The sequence below is a fragment of the Stegostoma tigrinum genome, chromosome 12, assembly GCF_030684315.1.
Source record: "Stegostoma tigrinum isolate sSteTig4 chromosome 12, sSteTig4.hap1, whole genome shotgun sequence".
NCBI lineage: Eukaryota > Metazoa > Chordata > Chondrichthyes > Orectolobiformes > Stegostomatidae > Stegostoma > Stegostoma tigrinum.
Genome location: NC_081365.1, coordinates 76,711,274 through 76,732,936, shown reverse-complemented (window position 1 = coordinate 76,732,936; position 21,663 = coordinate 76,711,274). Strand labels below are relative to the sequence as shown.

The 21,663-nt window shown below is 40.8% G+C and overlaps 1 protein-coding gene across 4 annotated transcripts in view; it reads left to right on the top strand.

Moving 5' to 3' along the window:
• The first annotated feature begins 5,724 nt into the window (after positions 1-5,724).
• The window catches only part of mcf2la (mcf.2 cell line derived transforming sequence-like a), a 187,699-nt gene continuing 171,760 nt past the window's right edge, over positions 5,725-21,663 (top strand). Inside the window, exons 1-2 of one of the 4 annotated variants that reach the window (XM_048541031.2) lie at positions 6,011-6,102; positions 9,803-10,432. Coding sequence is in view for 2 of the 4 variants with exons in the window: in XM_059650444.1 (XP_059506427.1) it covers positions 5,949-6,102 (154 nt within the window). In the remaining 2 variants the exon portion in view is untranslated. Of the gene's footprint in view, positions 6,103-9,802; positions 10,433-20,165; positions 20,785-21,663 lie in introns of those variants that run through there. The other 3 variants (XM_059650444.1, XM_059650443.1, XM_048541029.2) reach the window with 3 other exon arrangements.

Sequence of the window (21,663 nt, the reverse complement as noted above, 5' to 3'; positions counted from 1 at the left end):
CCATTCTGGAAGTTCTCTGACTTGACTTTTTTCATAGGATACACAAAGGTCTGTTGGAAATTACTTGGAAAAGCACAGAATTTTATGTTCTTGCCAAGGATTTCAATATCATTGGAAGAAATTATTTCCAACTGCCCAATTCAATGTCAAGAGCAAAAAAAATCCTTTCTGGTAAAATGAAAGGATGAGAACAAAACACTCAATGGAAAGAAAACCAGCTATCCAGGAATCCTTGAAAAAAATTTGAATAAAATTCTGGTATTCGCTGTTGACTCCATCACTGCTTTACTGAGTTCAAATTTAAATGTGGAGAGTGGAGATCTTCAGTCTTCTCCAAGAGAATTGAAAGCAAGATCATGGAGATTAACTTAGGTGGTTGTTACATGGAACTAACTTCTGGTGCAGTGGTAATGTCCCTATCCCTGACACTGAGGTCTGGTGTTCAAGTCCCACTTCTTCCAGAGATGTCTACTAATATTTCGAACAGATAAATTGGAAACATTTATAATGGAGTGTGCTCAGTCTGGCATCTGAACATAAGTTGTCTTGCTTTCATCCTCAAAATTGATACAATATCTTGTTCTTGACAAATAAATTCAAACAATTGAGATCAAAATTAAGCTTTAGATATGGCATCCTGTGGACATTTCACATGCCCAGGACAAGCATATGTGCAGAAAGTGGCAATGGCTGCGGAAGTCCTGTAGAAGAACACATGGCACTACATTTGGCTCAGCTGTATGGGTGGAAAGGAAATAGAGTGGCAGGGTATTTGTAAGTTCGGGTAACAGATAGCTGTTTCTGCAGCTGTTGACACAAGTCCAGGGTCATATGTTGCCTCCCTGACGCCAGGGACATGGATGTGACAGAGTGAATGCAGGACACTGTTTTGGAGGATCAGCTGGAGGTTGTGGTTTGTGTTGGTACTAACTGCTAGATGTGGTCCTCCAGTCAGAATTTAGGGAGATAGATTCGAAAAAGTAGCAAACGGGGTCTTGAAAGTAGCAATCTCTGAGGTTTTTCCAAAGTCATGCACAAACAAGTACAGAAATAGAACGATAAAACAGATGAATGTATGGCTGGAAAGAAGGTACGGTTAGAGATGTTTGGAACACTGAGACTGACTTTTGGGGAGACTGTTGGATGAATTTCATCTGAACAGAGGCAGACAACAGGAGGTGGGAGCAGAAATAGGCCTTTTAGCCCATCAAGTATGCTCTGCTATTGAATGAGGTCATGGCAGGTATGATAATCCTGAACTCCATTTTCCAGTCTTTTCCCCATAACCCTTGATTCCCTTTCTCATCAAAAACCTATCTCAACATTGAATATACTACATCTCAGCCCTCTGCAGTTAAGATTTCCACAGATTCACTACCCACTGAGTGAAGAAATTCTTCCTCATCTCTGTCTTAAATGGTGACCCCTTACTCGAGATTATGCCCTATGGTTCTACCCTCTTCTGTACTGTTTCACATCAACCCTATCTAGTCCCTTAAAAATCCTGAATGTTTCAATAAGATCACCTCATTCTTGTAAAGTGTATAGGCCCAACCTATTCAATCTTTTCTGGTACAACAGTTCCTCCTTACTTGGGATTAACCTAGTGAACTTCCTGTACGCTGCTTACAATGCCAATTTATCTTGGCTTTCATTGGCTGGGGAATTGAGTTTAAGAGGTGCACGGTTATGCTGCAGCTCTATAAAATCCTGGCTAGACCACTCTTGGAATATTGTGTTCAGTTCTGGTTGCCTCATTATAGGATGGATGTGGAAGCTTTAGAGAGGGTGCAGACGATATTTACCAGGATGCTGTATGGACTGGAAGGCAGATCTTATGAGTAAAAGGTTGAGGGACCTACGGCTTTTCTCACTGAAGTGAAGAAGGATGAGAGGTGACTTGATAGAGGTGTATAAGATGATGAGGGACAGGAAGAAGCGAAGGTGCCGGGTGTGGTGGGGTTGGAGGGCAGTGTGGAGCGAACAAGGGAGTCACGGAGAGAGTGGTCTCTCCAGAAAGCAGACAAGGGTGGGGATGGAAAAATGTCTTGGGTGGTGGGGTCGGATTGTAGATGGCGGAAGTGTCGGAGGATGATGCGTTGTTTCTGGAGTTTGGTGGAGTGGTGTGTGAGAATGAGGGGGATCCTCTTAGGGCGGTTATGGTGGGGGCGGGGTGTGAGGGATGTGTTGCGGGAAATGCGGGAGACGTGGTCAAGAGCGTTCTCGACCACTGCGGGGGGAAAGTTGCGGTCCTTGAAGAACTTGGACATCTGGGATGTGCGGGAGTGGAATGCCTTATCGTGGGAGCAGATGCGGCGGAGGCGGAGGAATTGGGAATAGGGGATGGAATTTTTGCAGGAGGGTGGGTGGGAGGAGGTGTATTCTAGGTAGCTGTGGGAGTCGGTGGGCTTGAAATGGACATCAGTTACAAGCTGGTTGCCTGAGATGGAGACTGAGAGGTGCAGGAAGGTGAGGGATGTGCTGGAGATGGCCCAGGTGAACTGAAGGCTGGGGTGGAAGGTGTTGGTGAAGTGGATGAATTGTTCGAGCTCCTCTGGGGAGCAAGAGGCGGTGCCGATACCGTCATCAATGTAACAGAGGAAGAGGTGGGGTTTGGGGCCTGTGTAGGTGCGGAAGAGGGACTGCTTCACTTAACCTACAAAGAGGCAGGCATAGCTGGGGCCCATGCGGGTGCCCATGGCCACCCCCTTTGTCAGTAGGAAGTGGGAGGAATTGAAAGAGAAGTTCTTGAGGGTGAGGACGAGTTCAGCTAGGCAGATGAGGGTGTCAGTGGAGGGGGACTGGTTGGGCCTGCGGGACAGGAAGAAGTGGAGGGCCTTGAGGCCATCTGCATGCGGAGTACAGGTGTATAAGGACTGGACAGAAACTTTGTTTTTGTTCCAGATTTACAGTAGCCACAGTTTTTACTTAATATAATACTTAGTTTAATATAAAACCAAGTTTATTTATGTCCTCCTTTTGTGAAAGCTAGTGTCCCAAAAATGTTGGGGAAATGGCCCAGTGAGAGGGAAGAACTGACCATGCCTCTTACTCATACAGGGCCATTCCTGTGGTTTTGACACCAGCCTTCCCCTCCAGAAGCAAACTGCCTCTCTCACTTCGAGAAATCTCGTCCCCAGCACTGGCATTTCTGATGCAGTTTCATCCTCCCACCCAGGCCTGGGAAGATCAGGTTTAATCTGGAGCTGAGTCTTTTCCCCCTTAGTAGGTCTGCTGGAGCTGTCCCTGTAGTTGCGTGAGGAGTGATCCAATAATCAGACAGGAACTGGGACAGTTTGGTATCGAGTGAAACTGTCGGCTGTTTCTTTAAATTCTCCTTTAAAGTTTGGACTGCTGTTTCTGCCAGACCACCGGATGTTGGATGCTATGGAGCTGTCCTTACACACTGAATGCCATTCGAGCTTAAGAAATAGTCGAATACCCTGCTGGTAAATGACGGACCATTGTCTGTGACCAACACTTCCTGAAGTCCATGTGTTGCAAAAGATACTCCCAACTTTTCAATCATTGTCCTCGTGTTTGGCGAATGAACACTATGCATGTTCAGCCACTTTGAATGGGTACCCACAATGACTAAAAATATAGAGGACTGGCATGGTTGAAGTGTAACCAAATTCAGGGTTTAACCAGCCATTCCCATGAATGTGGGGGAACTGCTGGTGGTAATTTTTGTCCTTGATTGCATTCTGGGCACTGCCCCACCGACACAGCTACATTGGCATCCAATCCTGGCCACCAGACATAACGTCTCGCCAACATCTTCATTTTGGAAAGCGTGCATGATCCTGGTAGAGTTGGGCTAGTATCTGCTGGTGACCTTTGCTTGGAACAATCATTCTTGCTTCCCATAATATAGAAATAGTGGACCTTCACTGGGGAGATAGATGCTTCTGAGCTGGAGTGGCTCCTACTAACCATCCAGTTTTGATACAGCACTGCAATTGAAAGACTGGCCTGTCTTCTGACCATTAATTAGGAAATTCTGAAAAATCTACCATCAGGTGATACAATGAGCAGGGTGACTTCCACTTGCCTCCAAATCAGGGTGCTAACCCAAAAGCCAAATTCCTGCTCAGTGTCTGAATGGCAAAAACAGTTCAGGAATTTGGTTTACCAAGCCCACCCAGTGGTCTAATTATAGAAATACAAATGATGACAAATTGACATAAACAAAGCACATTGTAAATAAGAAGAGTTTAAAATGTGGAAACATTGAAAATTGTGACAAAAGGATAAGAACAATGATGCAGACAATAAATGCATTCAGATGTAATATTATTAATGAGTAGATTGGATCACTTTGTTACAGGAGAAAATGCAGAAGAATTGAGGAAATTGAAATTAGATGAAATTGATTGAGTGAAAGAGATCATTATCATAAGCATGCAGGACCTGTCTCTGTGCAGTCATTTTCATATCTCTATGATCACTAGTTGGTCTATCTGATATGCTGTTGAAGCTGTGGTATCTATACTGTTAGTCTAGGAGAAATTGGTTTTTGACCTTGACCTGCAGAGTTGTTGCTAACTGTATTATGCACAGTGCGCTCAATTACAGAAGGGTTGCCTGGGAAACTCTTCTTGGAAATCAACATCTGTTATTTGGATGCTGAACATCTGAAATTAAATAAATAATGTTGAAGCGTGCAATGGGATTATGTTGTTATAAACTTCCTCTAGTAATTGGTGTCACAAGATGGACTAATTAAAAGCCTGAACCTTTCCAGGAATGTGATTTCTACATATCTCTCAATAATGTGAATGTGATTCAGTAGGAAATGTACTGCTATATGTCTAGCTAATAATCTTTATGTAAACAGCCATTCCTAAGACTGATTAGCTTCTCTGTGCAAGTCTAAAACAACACGGTGAGACTTTGTGGTTCCTTCCTTCCTGCCTCCTCTTTAGTGTTGAAGTTTATTTTGATGACCAGACAGACCCCTTGACAAGTTCCAAGCAGAAAGAAACCAGAAGGTGCGATTTTATAAACTGGAAAACGAAAAGCTTCTCAATGTATTGAAAGATTTGTGTGTTATTGATGTGTCCCAACTTGCTGGTGTTTTTAACATTTTTTTTACAGCAAGTAAAGGACGGTAGAACATGAGTCAGCAACATACAGCAGCATATCTCAGCGCTGATTTGAGCAGTCCATTAAATGACTGGCCTCTAGAGGCATAACATTTCTGTATACTATTAGACACTGCAGCACCAGTGGGTCATGGTAAGTGGAAATCCTAATCAACGCAAAAACATTTCATGATGCACAAGTGCTGGTAAACATGTCCTCAGTTGGGAGCATTACTCTGTGCTGCAAATTATCTATTGCTTATCTGTTCATTAAATGCTCTCGCTCGATTTATATCTTAGTAACTCAAGAAACACTTTTATATAATCTACTAAATATGCAGTCCTTTTATCTTACTGAGTTCCATAGTTTCTGTTGGTAAACTCATTGAGAGAGTATTTGAAGAAAGCACGTTATTTCTATTCGCTAAGAGACAGGAAAATGAAGCTGATTTTTTTTCACGTGACAAACTTTATGAAGAAACTGATTCTGTAAATGGATTTGGTGAACTCTGCTACTACATGCTGCAAACTATTAAGAATTCTTGCTGTGTCATATGCTTAGAAGTGCTGCATTTAGCACAAAATGTAAGTAGCGCAAAAGCAGCCGCCTCCACTGACTGATAAAAAGGAATAATGGTTATCGGCTCTGCACAATGCAATTTGTTTCCAGCAAAGAGATTTGCAGTAATCGCACTGGTGATCTAAGAGTTACTGTACTTATTTTCGATTACAGATTTGCCCTTGAAAGCTCTCCTGTATTCGGATTATCTCAGTAGATGATTGCTTCTGCAAGCCGGTCTTTTGTGACAGATGGAAATCATTTAATGAAGAATTCAAGATTATGGAAAATTTCTTAGTCTGATGCATGAAAATCTCTGTAAGAGTGAAGGAAGAACACAAACCTTACGACAAGATCTCCACACTAATCGATCTCATTCTTTAAAACCTGACTTCAGCAGTGCTCAGTTCACCTCCAAAGCAAACACGAAGACGTATCAAAAAGGGAGATGGTCTGGTGAGCTCTTCATTCAAATGATATAACATTTATACAAATTAATGTTAGCTGCTGTTTGCCTTTGATTTCTCAGCCCCTCTCGTAATTCCAATAACACTGTTATTCTTGCAATGGCTATTTTCTGTGTCATTGCTGTTGGTGATATAATCGAAGCAATATCCAACAGAGACTATCCTTAACCCCTACAATGATAAATGGAAAACTGGATCCTAAATGTTATTTTTTTAATGCAGTGCATGTTTCATGAAGACTAGTAGGTCTGGTACAGTCTTAAACTGAAATATGTTTTAACATTAGTACACAGATCAGTTCAAGATTTTTCCAAGATATAACTACTTAATAAATACTGCGTGGTATTTTGAGTGCCTGCCTGCAACTTTAAGAAGGGTGGATACTAGGCAAAAGTCAGTTTCCCAGGAGCTGTTTATTGGAAAATAGCAGCAACATTTTAATCTGTTGTCCAAATTTTAAAACATTGCCACCCGATCTCAGTATGCTGTCAATTCTAATTTGTCTTAATTCAACTAATTAAAATAGTAGAATATATTTTCAAAATAGTGGTAGCACTCAACCCTATGAATAAGTGATTGTTAAGAAAACATACTGGATTGAGTCAGAGAGATTCTGCAGCACAGAAAATAGCCCTTCAGCCCATTATGCCAACACTCCAACCAGAGTCAATACCGTATAACTACTCTGATATTTCAGTTGGCTGGATGACAGGTTTGTAGTTTTCATATCTAACATGTGAGTTCAATACTCATTGACAAGTCACCGTGAAGGCCCTAGCTTCTTAAATGTCACTCCTTTTCTGAGTTGGTGACTCTCAAATAAATGCACTAGCAGCAGAGTGTGCCTCACTCCAATACAAGAGCACTTTGTGGCCCTATGGAACTATAGCAACTTTGACTTGGCTACAATACTAGCACTGTGCTGTCACTGTTGACCATGGGTTGGCGTGGCGTAAGCAGAGAGGGAATACTGTGTTGGAAAATCTGCTGAGAATAAATTGATTACCAGTGTTGGCATAATGGGCTAACGGGCTATTTTCTGTGCTGCAAAATCTCTCTGACTCAATCCGGTATGTTTCCATAACAATCACTTGTTCATAGGGTAAAGTGCTACCACTATTTTGAAAATATATTCTACTATTTTAATTAGTTGAATTAAGACAAATTAGAATTGACAGCATACTGAGATCGGGTGGCAATGTTTTAAAATTTGGACAACAGATTAAAATGTTGCTGTCAAGTTTTCAGAATTTTTGTAGGAATTGTCTGTGAAACATTAATTGACATGTCCTGAATACTTACTTTCTCCCTAGCCCACTAGAATTATATTCAGGGTGCAATCTTGTTAATTTAAAGGCATGTGTTTATAAGTCCAATATTTATGTGGTGTGTACCTGATGGAGTAGACATTTTTCTTCAATCTCAGGTGAGTGCAAATGTCTTCAGTTCTTTGGCAACTTCAGTGTCTCTGCTCCCAGGCTTTTTGTTAAATGCTTAGAGTGCAAGGTGAAGCCCTTTAAGGCCAATAAGCTTGTCAGGAAGACAGCCACATTGGCTGACACCAGCAAATCTGGGAAGTGAGGCTAAACTTGAAGGAGGCTCAACAAACAAGACCATCTGTTATGGTTGTGTCCTTGTCCAGCGCAAGTGTTTGGTGAAGAGCTATCAGATGTGCAGCATATTCCATTCTGATGGCATGTAGGCTGTTCAGTGTTGTATCTTCCTTGAAGTATGAACCATGGCAGATGTATGAGGGGTAGTAGCACTATGTTATCAGTGCTACATATGCAGCTGCAGTGAAGTGACCGACATGGACTGACCATGAAACATTTCATGGAGATGCCTCCAACCTCCTGTGTGACAGTCTCTACAGTGGCTAATTCACACATTGAAGCATGCAGCATTGTGTGGACAGTGGTACACAGCTGACAGTGCAGAACATCATTGATGTTCTTGCAGTACTTAAGTGTAGTTCTCTTGACCCACCCACGGATGCTGACCTCTCCTGTCTAGGCTGCCTTTGTCAGTCAGGATGGCCTCTTGTTGCCATCCACAGGGAAAATAACTTTCCTCCTCACACCCCACCCCCACCAAAAAAAACAGCCTTCAGGACAACCACCATAGAGGCATCATTAAGCCTTGGTGCCTGTTCTGACATCTCCAAGAGTGGGTGGGCACAGTTTGAGTGATGTTCCAGAGTTGCAGAGAGTGGATGCTGTGCAACTGCCTTTCAAGTATGACACCTGGGTATTGGAACACCAAAGAGCTGAGTAGACATAAGAAATTTCCACCCATAAGTTTGACTTTTTACAGCAATGAATTTGCAATAAGTCAAGAAGAGTTTCACTGTGTGAGAAATCACAACCCACCGCTCCCATTATTAGGACGCATCCATACAGCATCAAGAAATGAAAATTTCACCAATGTATCAGTTGATGGTGACATTTTGTGGATCGTGATTAAACCAAGAAATGCAGTAATGATGGAATGAGTAGGAAGGTTTTGCAAAGGTCTGCTTTTAATTTGTAGACTCGGATCATGATTTAGCGTAGGTTGTGCAATCGGCCTCCTCTGTATAAAATCAGTTGAGCTCCTAAAGCAACAAAATGTTGGAAATACATTACAGTTCTGCCTATACCTTTAAAACCAACCAAACTGTTTCTTAGCTTTAGCAGACATATTTCACCAAAGCTGGAGACCACTACTAGGTCTTTTGGCTTTGGAACATGAACATTTTCTGATACAGGAACATGATAAGATTTGTAATTTTCCTCCTCATACACTTCAATTTAATTGTGGTTTTTAAAAGATAAAGAACAAATACTAAAGAGAATAGTTTATATTTAAATGTCATAGGAAACCAGTATTACTGCAAGGGAAACAGATACTCTGAAACTACATGGAGATACTGAAGGCAATATGTATTGTATTCAGGTTTGAGTTACATCCTTATTTATTGGTTATATTTTGATTTTAGGTTTGAACATGACATTATTTTATGTATCACTAATCAGGTCATGTGCTCTTTGAGAAACAAAGGGAATGCTGTTGAGACTGCTTCCTGGGTGTAGAACCCGCATCTATATATAAAGTGTTAATTGATTGTACCTTGTGTGGATATAGAGATTTAATTCATTGCAAGCATAGTCACAGCAGAACATGTTAGTAAGTATAAACCGAGTTTAGTGCAATAATTTATGTGTCTAAATAGAGAATTTTTTCAGGTTATGTAAGCCATCGCTGCAATGTATAAAAACCGAAAGAATTGCGGATGCTGAAATCAGGAACAAAAATAAAGATGCTGGAAAAGCTCAGGTTTGGCAGCACCTGTGAAGGAGAAAACAGAGTTAACATTTTCGGTCCAGTGACCCTTCCTCAGAATGTTCTGAGGAAGGGTCACTGGACCCAAAATTTAACTCTTGTTTTCTCCTTCAGAGATACTGCAATGTATACGTACAGTAAAGGAACCCATTGTTATCATGTTAGGGTTAATGATGTAGATGTGGGCCATTTCACGATCTTGATGTGACACACACCTACTGAATCTTCACAATTTATCTATAAAATTAAGAGGGAAGCTGCAGAATATTTTTTCTCCCTGCAGATTCTCCTTTCAATCATTTACTTGTGAGTGGAACAGGAGGATGGACAACAGGCAAGTCTGGCCATTTTTTAATATTCATTCACAGGAAGAAGGCATCACAGGCTCGGCCAGCATTTATTGCCCATCTCTAATTGCCCTGAGGGCAATTAAGTGTCGACCAAATGGCTGGATCTAGAGTCATACGTGGGCTAGAGCAAGTAAGGATGACTGTTGCTTTCCTTTAGAGGACGTGAGTGAACCAGACGGGTTTTTCCTGACAAGCAACAATGGATTCAAGGTCGTCATTAGATCCTTTAATTCCAGATGTTTATTGAATTCAGATTCCACCATCTGCCATGCCAAGATTTGAAGTTGACCCCCAGAACATTAACTTAGTTGCTGGATTAGAAGTCCAACAATAACACCACTTAGATCATTGCCTCCTGTTATTAGGCACCTTCACAGTGGATGTTCAAGTACATTGTGCCTAGTCAGCAGTATGGCTTCAGAAGATTATTCCTCCAATATATCTATGCAGCTGTGTGTGTGAAGACAATGTCTGATAACTTTCAAGAACTACTGCTCAATCTAACATCAAAATTTCAGAGGAAGGTTCCTGCACTAACTCTTTTTAGAGAACCTTATTGTGGACATCATTATATAAATGCACAAACAAGATGTGATGTGACTCTTAACATCCAACATGCTGCTACTCCAATATGTTCTCCTTTATGAGGTGAGAATCAGTCAATGTTGACTCTTCTGAGATACATCATGTTTGTATTAGCCCGTGTTAACATATCTGAATTAGTGAATGCATAATGGGGTATGCTATTTAGCACTGGCTATTCTAAAGATGCTTGTGCTGATTCCTTGTCTCACTCCCTTGGGGATCATTCTTCCTTCTGCGAAGATTAGCAAAAGAAACAGGAAAACAATGAATTTCCTGTTGTTCACTTTTAATTTCTTTTGGGCTCATGCAAGAGTCTTCCTTGAGTATGGACAACGAAATAGTGAGATTGTTTATTTGACTTTTTGGCCCTCTGCATTTATTTCGCACAGGCCATCTGTGACACTTTTTGGAATTTCCTTTCCCAAGCTATCTGCCTATTAATCTTCCTTCTCTTTCAGATAACTGCTTGAAACTCACTACATTGATTAAATGTTTGGCCATTTTCTTTCTTGGCTTGGCATCCATTTTTTTAAAATTGAGGTTTATGGAGTACCTTTTGGATGATTTTCTATCTTATAGCACAATATAAATACAAATTATTGTTTTCCTACCAGTCCATGGTGTAAACAAAATTCCCCTAATGTTTTATCCTTTATCCTTTAGATAATCTTAACGTTATGTAATACAGATTCTGGTTCAACTAGTCGAATATACTTTTTGCTAATTTGTTTAATCAAAACCTGTACAATCTAACAAGGAGGAAGTGTCTCCCTTACACTTTCCCACTCCTCATTTGATTGTGACAGTTTTTTTTAGAAAGGATGTGCTTGCTAATTCAATGAGGGTTAATGCGCTATGAAAGCAAAAGGTACAAACACTTCTGATACTTTGATAAATCTTATTTCTAAGATGATAAATAATCCTTTGAGTGCTTGTGAGGTAAAATTCTACATTATGACTTGACTGAATTGCTAAATTTTAATCATAGAATCCCTACAGTGTGGAAACAGGTTCTTCAGCCCAACAAGTCCACATTGACCCTCAGAGCATCCCACCCAGAACCATCCCCTATAACCCACCTAATTTACACATCCCTGAATACTACGGGGCAATTTAGCATGGCCAACCCACCTAACCTGCACACCTTTGGACTGTGGGAGGAAACCAGAGCACCCGGAGGAAACCCTCGCAGACACGGGGAGAATGTGCAAACTCCACACAGACAGTTGCCCAAGTGTGGAATCAAACCTGGGTCCCAACTGCTGCGCTGTGAGATGACAGTGCTAATCACTGAGCCACCGTGCCGCACTGAATTTTGTTAGGTTTGGGTTCTAAATTCAAGTTTGCCATTTGATTGGCCATAATGAATAAATCCACATCGACTCCACTTGTAGTTCTCTTGAGGTTTTTACAAGTAGCGCTTGTCTCAGAGCATATAATCAATACAGACAGTTCTGCTATAACACAAATTGGCTATAATGTGACTGACAAACAGGGGAACACTAGTTCTAAAATATGGAGTTGTATTGGCTATAACGCAATTCTGTCAGTACTCAGAGTATTGCAGGGAAAATAAATTGTGGATTTCAAGCTTCTCCTCAAATTGGATAATATGCCAGGCCATCCTTTCACCTTTTTTGAGCTTTCTGAAAACATCAAAGTGCTGTTTTTACCCCCAAACACAACTCTCTCCTTCAGCCCATGGATCAGGGTGAAATAGCAGGTTTTAAAGCTTGTTATTTAAGGCACACGTTTCAGAGGCTGTGTGCAGCCACTGAATGGGATAAGGACAGTGTTCTTCAATTTAGGAAGAACTTTAGCATCAATTGACATTATTGTAGAGGCCTGGGTTGATGTCAATAAGGACTGCTTGCATTCAGTTTGGTGGAAGCTTCTCCCAGATTTTCTTTTCCCAAGATTTTAAAGGCTTTGAGCCATCAGAGGAGCTCCTAAGAATCAAAGAACTTTGTGCTGATCTTGCAAAGCAAGTTGGATTTGAAGTAGAGAGTGAGGATTTGAAGAGCTGCTTGGGTCCCACTGTGAAGACTTCTCTATAGCTGATAGACAATAGTTTGTTGCTGAGGGGTAAGTGGGAGATAGAGATGAAGATGAAGAAGTCCAGGATGCAGCACTACTAGACCTTTCCACTTCTGTTTTGCCTTCTGTCCTGAAGGAAATTGAGAAGCAGTTACAGCTTCTGGAGGACAACGATTACAATACAAAGCACAGCAGGGTAGCAGTTTGTGGAATAAGATCTTATTTGGCACCCTATGAACAGCTTCTTGAAAGAAGAAAAAGGGCAAAGCAACAAAAACTAGAAGTCTTGTTTTTTCAAGGCAACCTCCAAGAAACAGTCAGAAGACAATGAACCACAGCCATTCACTTCTGGATTTTTGCCCTAACCATGCAAACACACCTGCACCTGAAGGTAACAAGATGTAGCGCTGAATGAACGCAGCAGGCCAAGCAGCATCAGAGGAGCACGAAGGCTGACATTTCGGGTCTAGACCCTTCTTCAGAAATGTCAGCCTTACTGCTCCTCTGATGCTGCTTGGCCTGCTGTGTTCATCCAGCTCTACACCGTGTTACCTCAGACTCTCCAGCATCTGCAGTTCCTACTATCTCTGCACCTGAAGATAGTGGTGGTGATGATGACTCTCGGCCCCTGCATTAACAACAGAGTAACCTCTCAACCTCCTCCCCCATCAAGCCGTCATGACACACGTATTTGCAAGGTAAGATGTTTAAATTTACTTTTATTTCATTATTAAATATGAATTAAACATTCATTCAAACTCTGCAATCTTTTGTATTAGGCTTTTGAGTGGAATTTTTTGGTGGTCTGCATCTAACCCCACTTTTTCCATAGTCCCTGTTATAATGCAATGTCGCGCTGGAATGCAACAATTCTGTCGACTAAACTATCAAGTGGAGGACCAATCTTGGGTCAGTGGGAAAAAAAAGTGTCAGAAGCAGCAACTGACAGACATAAAAATGAAGTGTCAACCTGATGATGCTACAATACAGGCCTACTTACATACCACATGGTAGGTTCAGCATGCAATGAACAAGACTAGGTGATTCCACAATATCAATGGATCAGACCTCAGATGTATCGTCCTGCCAGATCCAGTCAAGAATGGTAGTGGATAATTAAACTTGTAACAATAGGAGGAGGCTTCATGAATAACCCCACTCTCAGTGATGGGGAAAACCCAACACATCATTGCAAATGACAAGGCTTTAAGCATTTGCACTCACCTTCTGGGAGCTCTAGCATCACACAGTCTTCATGTTTTTACATTCGCCGCATGACACGTCAAGAAACTGCCGAAGACACTAGATATACTGGAATATATGATGACTTGTTCTCCAAAACTAGACAAGTTGTTCCAGTACACATGTAAGTTTGGCATCTATCAGCAATGTGGAGAATTGCTGGAATGTGTCCTTGCACGAAAACAAACCAATCCAACCTGGCCAATTATCATGCTGTATATTTACTTGTAATCATTAGCAAAGTGAGGGAAGAGGTCTTTGACAGTGCTATCAAATGGCACTTACTGAGCAATAGCATACTCTTGGACACTATTTTGGGTTCTACTCAGGCTATTTAGCTCCAGACCTCATTGGAATCTTGGCCCAAATATGCACAAAAGAGCTGATGACCAGAGGCAAGGTGAAATAGGTTACCCTTGATGACAAGAGAGCATTTGACTGAGTATGGCATCAAGAAGCCCCAGGAAAACTGGAGTTAATAGGAATCAGGGTTGGGGGCGGTACCTCTTCACTGACTGATTGGAGTCATTCTTAACACAACGGAAGATGGTCGTCATTGTTAGAGGTAAATCACCTCTGTCATGAGGTCAGAAGAATGAATGTTTACTGATGATTGCAAAACGTTCTACATTATTCACCATCCATCTAATACTGAAGCAGTCCATGTCCAAATGAAACAAGGCCTGGGACAACATCTAGCCTTGTGCTAATGTGTGGCGCAAATGTCACTTGCCATTTAAGTGTCACGCAATGACCATCTCCAAGAATGAATGTTACAGAAGATGATCACACTCAGTGGCATCACCATTCTTGAATCCTCCACTATCAACATTCTGTGGGTCACCATTAACCATGAACTATACTGCACCAACCACAGAAATATCTTGGCCCCAAGAGCTGCTGGACATTCTGCAGCAAATAACACCTTCCATCTTCCCAACACACTGCCCACAATCAACAAGGCACAAGTTAGGAGTAATGATGGAAAACTCTGCACTTGCCCAAATGTGTGTAGCTCTAACAATGCTCAAGAAGCTTGACACCATCTAGGACAAAACAGCTTGAACAGCCAATTCCTTCTCCCAGGTATATATGGACGGGATAAGCCATTCAGCTCCTAAACCTGTTCCACCATTAATTTAGATCATGGCTTTTACATGTAAAAGCAAAATATTATGAATGCTGAAATTCTGAAACAAACACAGGAAATACGAGAGAAGCTCAGCAGCTCTGGAAATATCTGCAGAGAGAGAAACAGAATTAACTTCTCAAGCCGGATTTGATTCTTCTTCATCTGGTTTCATCTAGGAGATGTCAAGACCTAGGGGGCATGTTTTTTTTTAAGGTGCGAGCAGAAAGATTTAAAGACATGGCGATAAATTTTTCACACAATAGTTCATGTGGAGGGTATACTTCAGAGGAATTGGTGGAAGTGGGTACAGTTACAAGGTTTAAAAGACATTTGGATAAGTATACGAACAAGAAATGTTTAGAGGGATGGGGCCACGTGCAGGCAGGTGGGACTAGTTTAGTTTGGGATTATGGTCAGCATGGACTGGTTAGACTGAAGGGTCTGTTCTGTGCTGTATGACTCTGACTCTTGAACAGGCCTATTCACGATAGTGCAACTTCCATTGTCCTTGTGTAAAGGAGTTTTTCTTGATGTTACCTGTGAATAGTCTAATGGTATGGCCCCTTATTCAGAAAAAGTTATTTCTACTTCGTCTATTAAATCCTTTAACAGGACCATAGAACCCTAGATGACATAGAAAGAGGCCATTTAGCTCAGTCCATCACACACAACAGCCTTCCATCTACTGTCTCCATCTCTACTTCCCTCTGCCTTGGGAAAGCAACCAAGGTAATCAAAATCCCTTCCCAGCCTGGTTATACTCTCTTCCACCCTCTTCTGTCAGGCAGAAGATATAAATGTTTGAATACACATATGAACAGATTTAAGAACAGCTTCTTTCCTGCTTTTATCAGACTTTTGAAAGGACCTGTCCAATTTTAACACTGATGTCTTGTTCTCTTTTTGTGCAGCTGTAACATTGCATTCTGCACTGAGTTCTGCTACCTGATGCACTTTGTATGGTACAGTTTGCCTAGAAGCATGCAAAACAACACTCTTCAATGTTTCTTGGTACGTGTGACAACAATAAATCAAATCAAGACAAAATCAAACTCCTGTAAGGCCGTCCCTCGGCCTCTGATGCTCTGGGGGGATTAAAAGGCTAGGCCTATTCAGCCTCTCCCTTTAACTCAAACCTTCCTGACCTGGCAACATCCTTATAAATCTTTTTTGTGCACTCTCAAGCTTAACAACTTTCTTTCTATAGAAGGGTGACCAGAATTGTCCATTATAGGCCACTTGTTGAATTACAACATTGTCGTAACAGCTGGCCTGTATTATTGCATGACTGGATTATAAATTTAGGCAGTAACATTTCTATTTAGGATGCAAACTTGATTGGGCATGAAGTGCACCCAAAATTGTGCTAGTTTTAAAAAGCGTTTTCCTCAAGATTCTGCTCAAATGAATTTCCATCTTGCCAAAAACTCAAATCTCCTGTAAACCAACGCAATTAGACAGTGTTTTTGGAGTGACTTAAAAATTGCTTTATAAAATATTCCTTGATATATTTGAGTGGTAACTGTGTAATTTGATGAATAAAAGTAGATTTTTTGAAATAAGCATTTTGAATTAGTAATAATTCACCATCTGAGTAAATCAATATTAAATAATTTGTCTTTAATTGTGCTGTACATTCTTTCAGTTATACTGGTTACCAGTAGTCTCTTAATAAAATAAGACTTCTGAACATGTCTAATAGTGTACTTATATCCTTAATCTCAAAGATCTCAAAACAGATGTGGTCAGGATGGCTTTTAACATTAACTTTTTGTATAAAGTCAGAATTCATTAGAGGTGTTAGAACAGGTTGAGATAGCAGCTAATAAAGCTTCCAGTATTCTAGGCTTTATTAACAAGGGCACAGGTCATATTGCAGCTGTGCAGGACATTGGCGATGGTACTTTTAGAATATTGCATTCAATTATGTCTTCCCTACTATTGAATAGATGTTGTTAAACTTGAAAGGGTTCAGAAAAGATTTACAATGATGATGCTGAGATTGGGAAGTTTGAGCTACAGGGAGAGGCTGAATAGACTGGGGCTATTTTCCCTGGAGTGTCGGAGGCTGAGGGGTAACTTTACAGAGGTTTCTAAAATCATGAGGGGCATGGATAGGGTAAATAGTCAAAGTCTTTCTCCCCAGGGTAGCAGAATCTAAAACCAGAGGGCATAGGTTTAAGTTGAGAGAGGAAAGATTTAAAAGGGACCTGAGAGGCAGCTTCTCCATACAGAGAGTGGTGTATGTATGGAACGAGCTGTCAGAGAAAGTGGTGGAGGCTGGTACAATTAACAACCTTTAAAAGGCACCTGGATGGGTACGTATAGAGCAATTTGGGTCAAATGCTAGCAAAGAAACTAGATAAGTTTAGGATAGCTGGTTGTGCAAACTGGTTGGATGAAGGGGTCTGTTTCTGTATTGTTCAACTATGACTGTATAACCAAAGAAGATATTCGGTCTTTCCTTGGATAAGCATATGGATAATAATGGGATCGTGTGGAGGGAGGGGCTTAGATTGGTTCACAGGTCGGTGTAACGTGGAGGGCCGAAGGGCCTGTTCTGCGCTGTATTGTTCTATGTTCTATGTCTTCTCCACCTCCGGCATTACATCCAGTTCAGAGCACCGTATTTTAGTAAGGATGTGAAGACATTTGAAAGAATGCAGAAGAGGTTTATAAGAATGGTTTTGGGGATGAGGAACGTCAAGAATGAAGATGGTATGTAAAAACTGGAATTGTTCTCATTGGAGAAGGGAGGAGATCTGATTTGAAGTACTCAAAATCATGGGACAGCTGAACAAAGGAAATTGAGAGAAAAAAATCCTGCATGTGAAATAAATGAGAAAGTGTGGGCATAGGTTTGAAGTAATTTTTAGAAAAAAATGATATGATATTAGGCTCTGGAACGCATTGCCTGGAGTGACAACGTCTTCTTGCAGCAAGTGTTTTAGGCTCTGGAATTCACTGTCTGGAGTGTGGAGGAGGAGGAGAAGAATCCAACAGAGGTATTCAGAAAGGAGTTAGAAGTTTTTCTGAAAAGGAAGAATATGCAGAATTACAGGGAGAAGGTAGGAAAATGGCAGTAGGCATGATGCTCATTTCAAGAGCTGGTGCAGACATATCAGGTGGAATGGCCTGTCTTTGCACTTTACTGATTTTTCAGCAGTTCTGTCAACCTGTACTTAGAGAAGCTCCATTTCCTCTGGTCATTGTGTGATGTTTTGCACTGGTTTGACAAACACTGTTGTCATTCCAAATTCAGTATGATTTGCCAACTGGACCAATTTTAATTAGATTGCAAAATTTGTGCCATTATCATTTAATAAAAGTTACAACAGAATAGAGAAGGCTGAAACTCCTCTAACAAGTACTTGTTGTTTTCAATTGTTCAGTTAATTATATATCCCAAAGATGGGCAATCCCTAGGATTAGATGGGCAATTTTGATGCCTGCCCACTTAATGAATCATAGCGTAAGCTCAGTTGTGGGTTGGAAGGTAATAGGCTAGCCACCTGATCCATCTCAGTGCCCTTGCTGAAAGTACCCTCAGTGGAGTGCATAAATTCTAGTCCTATATTTACATTATTCTTCTGATTTCAGGCTAATAAAGTCAGAATTTCTTAAAAAGAACGTGATAATTGAACGCTTAGAAAATAATGGTCAGACTGGACAGTCAACATGGATTTATGAGAGGAAGATCAAGTTTGGAAACCATGTTTAGAACATAACTAACAGAATACAGAAATAGGTCCAAACTCAGATTGTGGCATATATGGATTTTCAAAAGGCTTTTGATGAAGACTCACATAGATTAATAAGCATAATTAAAGCACACAGGTTCTGATGAACAGTCGTCAAACTCAAAATTTTACTTTGCTTTCTTCTTACAGACTTGCCAGAGCTGCTGAATTTCTCCAGCAATTTCTGTTTTTGTTTCAAATCTCCAGCATTCACTTTTTTAAATTTTAAAGCAAATGGGGTTTGGTGTAAAACTTTGGCATGGATTGACAATTGTGTAATGGACAGAGAACAGAATAAGAATTATTGAGTCATTGGTTGTAATGCTGTGACTTATTGGGGAGGCTATGGCTTACTGGTATTATTGCTAGACTAATAATCCAGAAATTCGACTAATGTTTTGGGAACCTGGGCCCAAATCCTGCCATGGCAGATTGTAAAATTTCAATTCAATAAAGAATCTAATGATGACCACGAAGCCATTGCCAGTTGGTGGGAGGAAAACCCACTGGTTCACCAACATTGTTTAGGCAAGGAAATCTGCCATCCTTACCTGGTCTGGCCTACATGTGACTCTCAACTGGCCTCTAGGCAATTCGGGGCAGTAAATGCTGGCCTAGCCAGAAGACTGTCACATGCTGTGAATAAATTTAAAACTATTGGGGTACTGCAAGGATCATTACTAGAGCCCAGAAGAGCAACAGGTAGGGGCAGTGTGCCTCATTTGAGGTTTTTTGAGATTTTGGGCTCGTTCCATGGGTACTTAATAATTAAGTCTACCATTCATGACTCAGTTAGCAAACATCTGCCAATAATATTGCTGTGCTCTTGGAGATTGGAATTCCACAGTACTGGTTTTTGACTATTATTTCCAGAAACACTGCCCTTAAGGATAGAATTGAAACATGAAGCAGTCTTAGCTGCCACATTTGTTAAGTCTCACTTAAAGTCTCCAGACTCAACATTTTAGGACACTTCTTGCCCCTTGTAATTCCATATAGCAGTTTTAACCATTCCAAGAGACTGGGGAAATGTCAGCATCAAAGGAATGAAACGTGTCCCTTTACGTAATCTGGGTGGTATTCCGGGGAGCAGCAACTGATAATCAACAAGATATTGCAGAAAGCTATTTCAGTTGTCTACTGTGAATCATAGCATCATTCAGTTTACAGTTTGAATGGAAGAATAAAGGGGAGAAATGCTAGCATTTGCAATTATACAACACTTCTCAAGACCTTGGGCTATTCCAGAACATTTTACAGGCAAATAAAAACTTTTAAAAGTGTAGTTACCATTGTTTTGTTGGGAAACAGACCGGTTCCGTACCTTATCTTGTTTGCAGTATGACGTGTGATTTAGGTTTCCATATCCTGTTGTGTAAAATTCTAATTTTGTACTGAAATTGTTTTTGTAGGATAATTATTCTATCCTCAAATCTTAAAATAAAAACTATGAAATATAGCTCGTTCATGAGAAGATTAATTGGGTTGTTTTAATACTTCCTAATTCTGAATTCTGCTGGCCTGTCTAGTTTACTCTGGAGGCACTGGCAAAGGATTTCAGTTTGTACCTAACTGAAAGGCGGCAGCACTCGAATTCACAAATAGAGGAGGACACATTGGCTGTTCATCCTTTTTCAGGCTGAATGCTTATCACCTGACTCCATCAAAGCTGTTGTCTGGGGGGCCCTAGGGAGGTTTCAAACTATCGACATGAAGGGGCGTACTTTGTCTTTGATCTGTTTTACTCGTTATCTAAAGTAAGATTCTCTTGCTTTAAAGTATTTCGCATTTCCAAGCGCATTTGGCTTGTAACATTTTGGCCTGTTGACGTATCGAAGCAGATTCACTTGCATAGTGTGAGAGGATGCCCCACTGCATTCAGGTCACAGCTGAGAGATTCTACCCGGACGCTGGTCCGTGTTTTGTGCGACATCCTTCTGACTGCTGTGTAAGCTGAGCTATTAGCTACTGAGAGTACACATTACTCGTGGGATGGGCAACCACGCACCTGGATGGCTGTTTATTTTGTGATTTGACTATGATGACCAGTAACCGTGTTTCCTTGTTGTGCGAGAATATTACTGAAATGTGGCTGCGACTGAGGAAGATGACAGGTGTATTTTGGGAGAGCAGCTTCACTCTCGGTTACAAGGAGATTAAGTAACAGCTGGTGTTCAGTGTCACAGGAACTGAAGGTGCTTCAAAGACCGGTTAATCACAAGTTTAAACTTTTTTTTGGTCGACTGGAGTCAAAATCACTTAAAGTAAGTAATGAACTAATCAACCCTGTAATTGTACCGTATTCCTGACTCTAGGCTGGGACCTACTGGTGTTCCTGACTCTGGGGCAGGAGCTACCTGTGATGACTTAATATACGACTCATCACTACAATTTGTATTAAAGGGGGTAGGGAAAAAACCCCTTTAGAAATGCTTACAATTACATAAAGTTACTTAAGCCTTTTTACTCAGATTTCTCTTGTGATTTGAGGTTAGACTGCTTTGCTTTAATGGCAGTTTCCATCAGTGATATTAGCCTTGAACCAATCATCATTTCCAGGCCATGATGTCTGATATTAGGCCATGCCTAATAGTTTGCATCCTGTGTTGAAACATTCCAGTATGTAGAAGAGTCCTACCTTCAGGATATTGCTGGTAGTAGTATAAATCTGTTTTAAGGACTTTTTTTAATTTCTGTCATGGAGTTAAGTGTTGGAGCTTGGATACTCATGCTTTGAGGCCTTGTTTGAGTACAGAGATAGATAAGAGAAAACACCCTCTAAGCCGTTTGTCGAATGAGGGCTTTATTATCATAAAGAATAGGTGGCCTAATTGAAGCAAATAAGATTTTTGAGGAGATTTGAGGGGGTATATAATATATTTTCCCTTTGTGTGAACCTAGAGCAGGGGACACAGTTTCAAAATATGGAGTTGCCTATTTAAGAAGTGGAAGAGGAGAAGTTTCTTCTGTCAAACCTTGGGAATTCTTTACAGTAGCATGCAGTTGCACTGAAGTCATTAGGTTCTAAAAGTAAGAACTATCAGGGTTCAAGAGTCAAGGGTAATGGGGGATAGACAGGATCTTATTGATTTGGTGGAGGTGCCTGAGGAGCCATAAAGCTTACTCTGGCCTATTTTATTCTT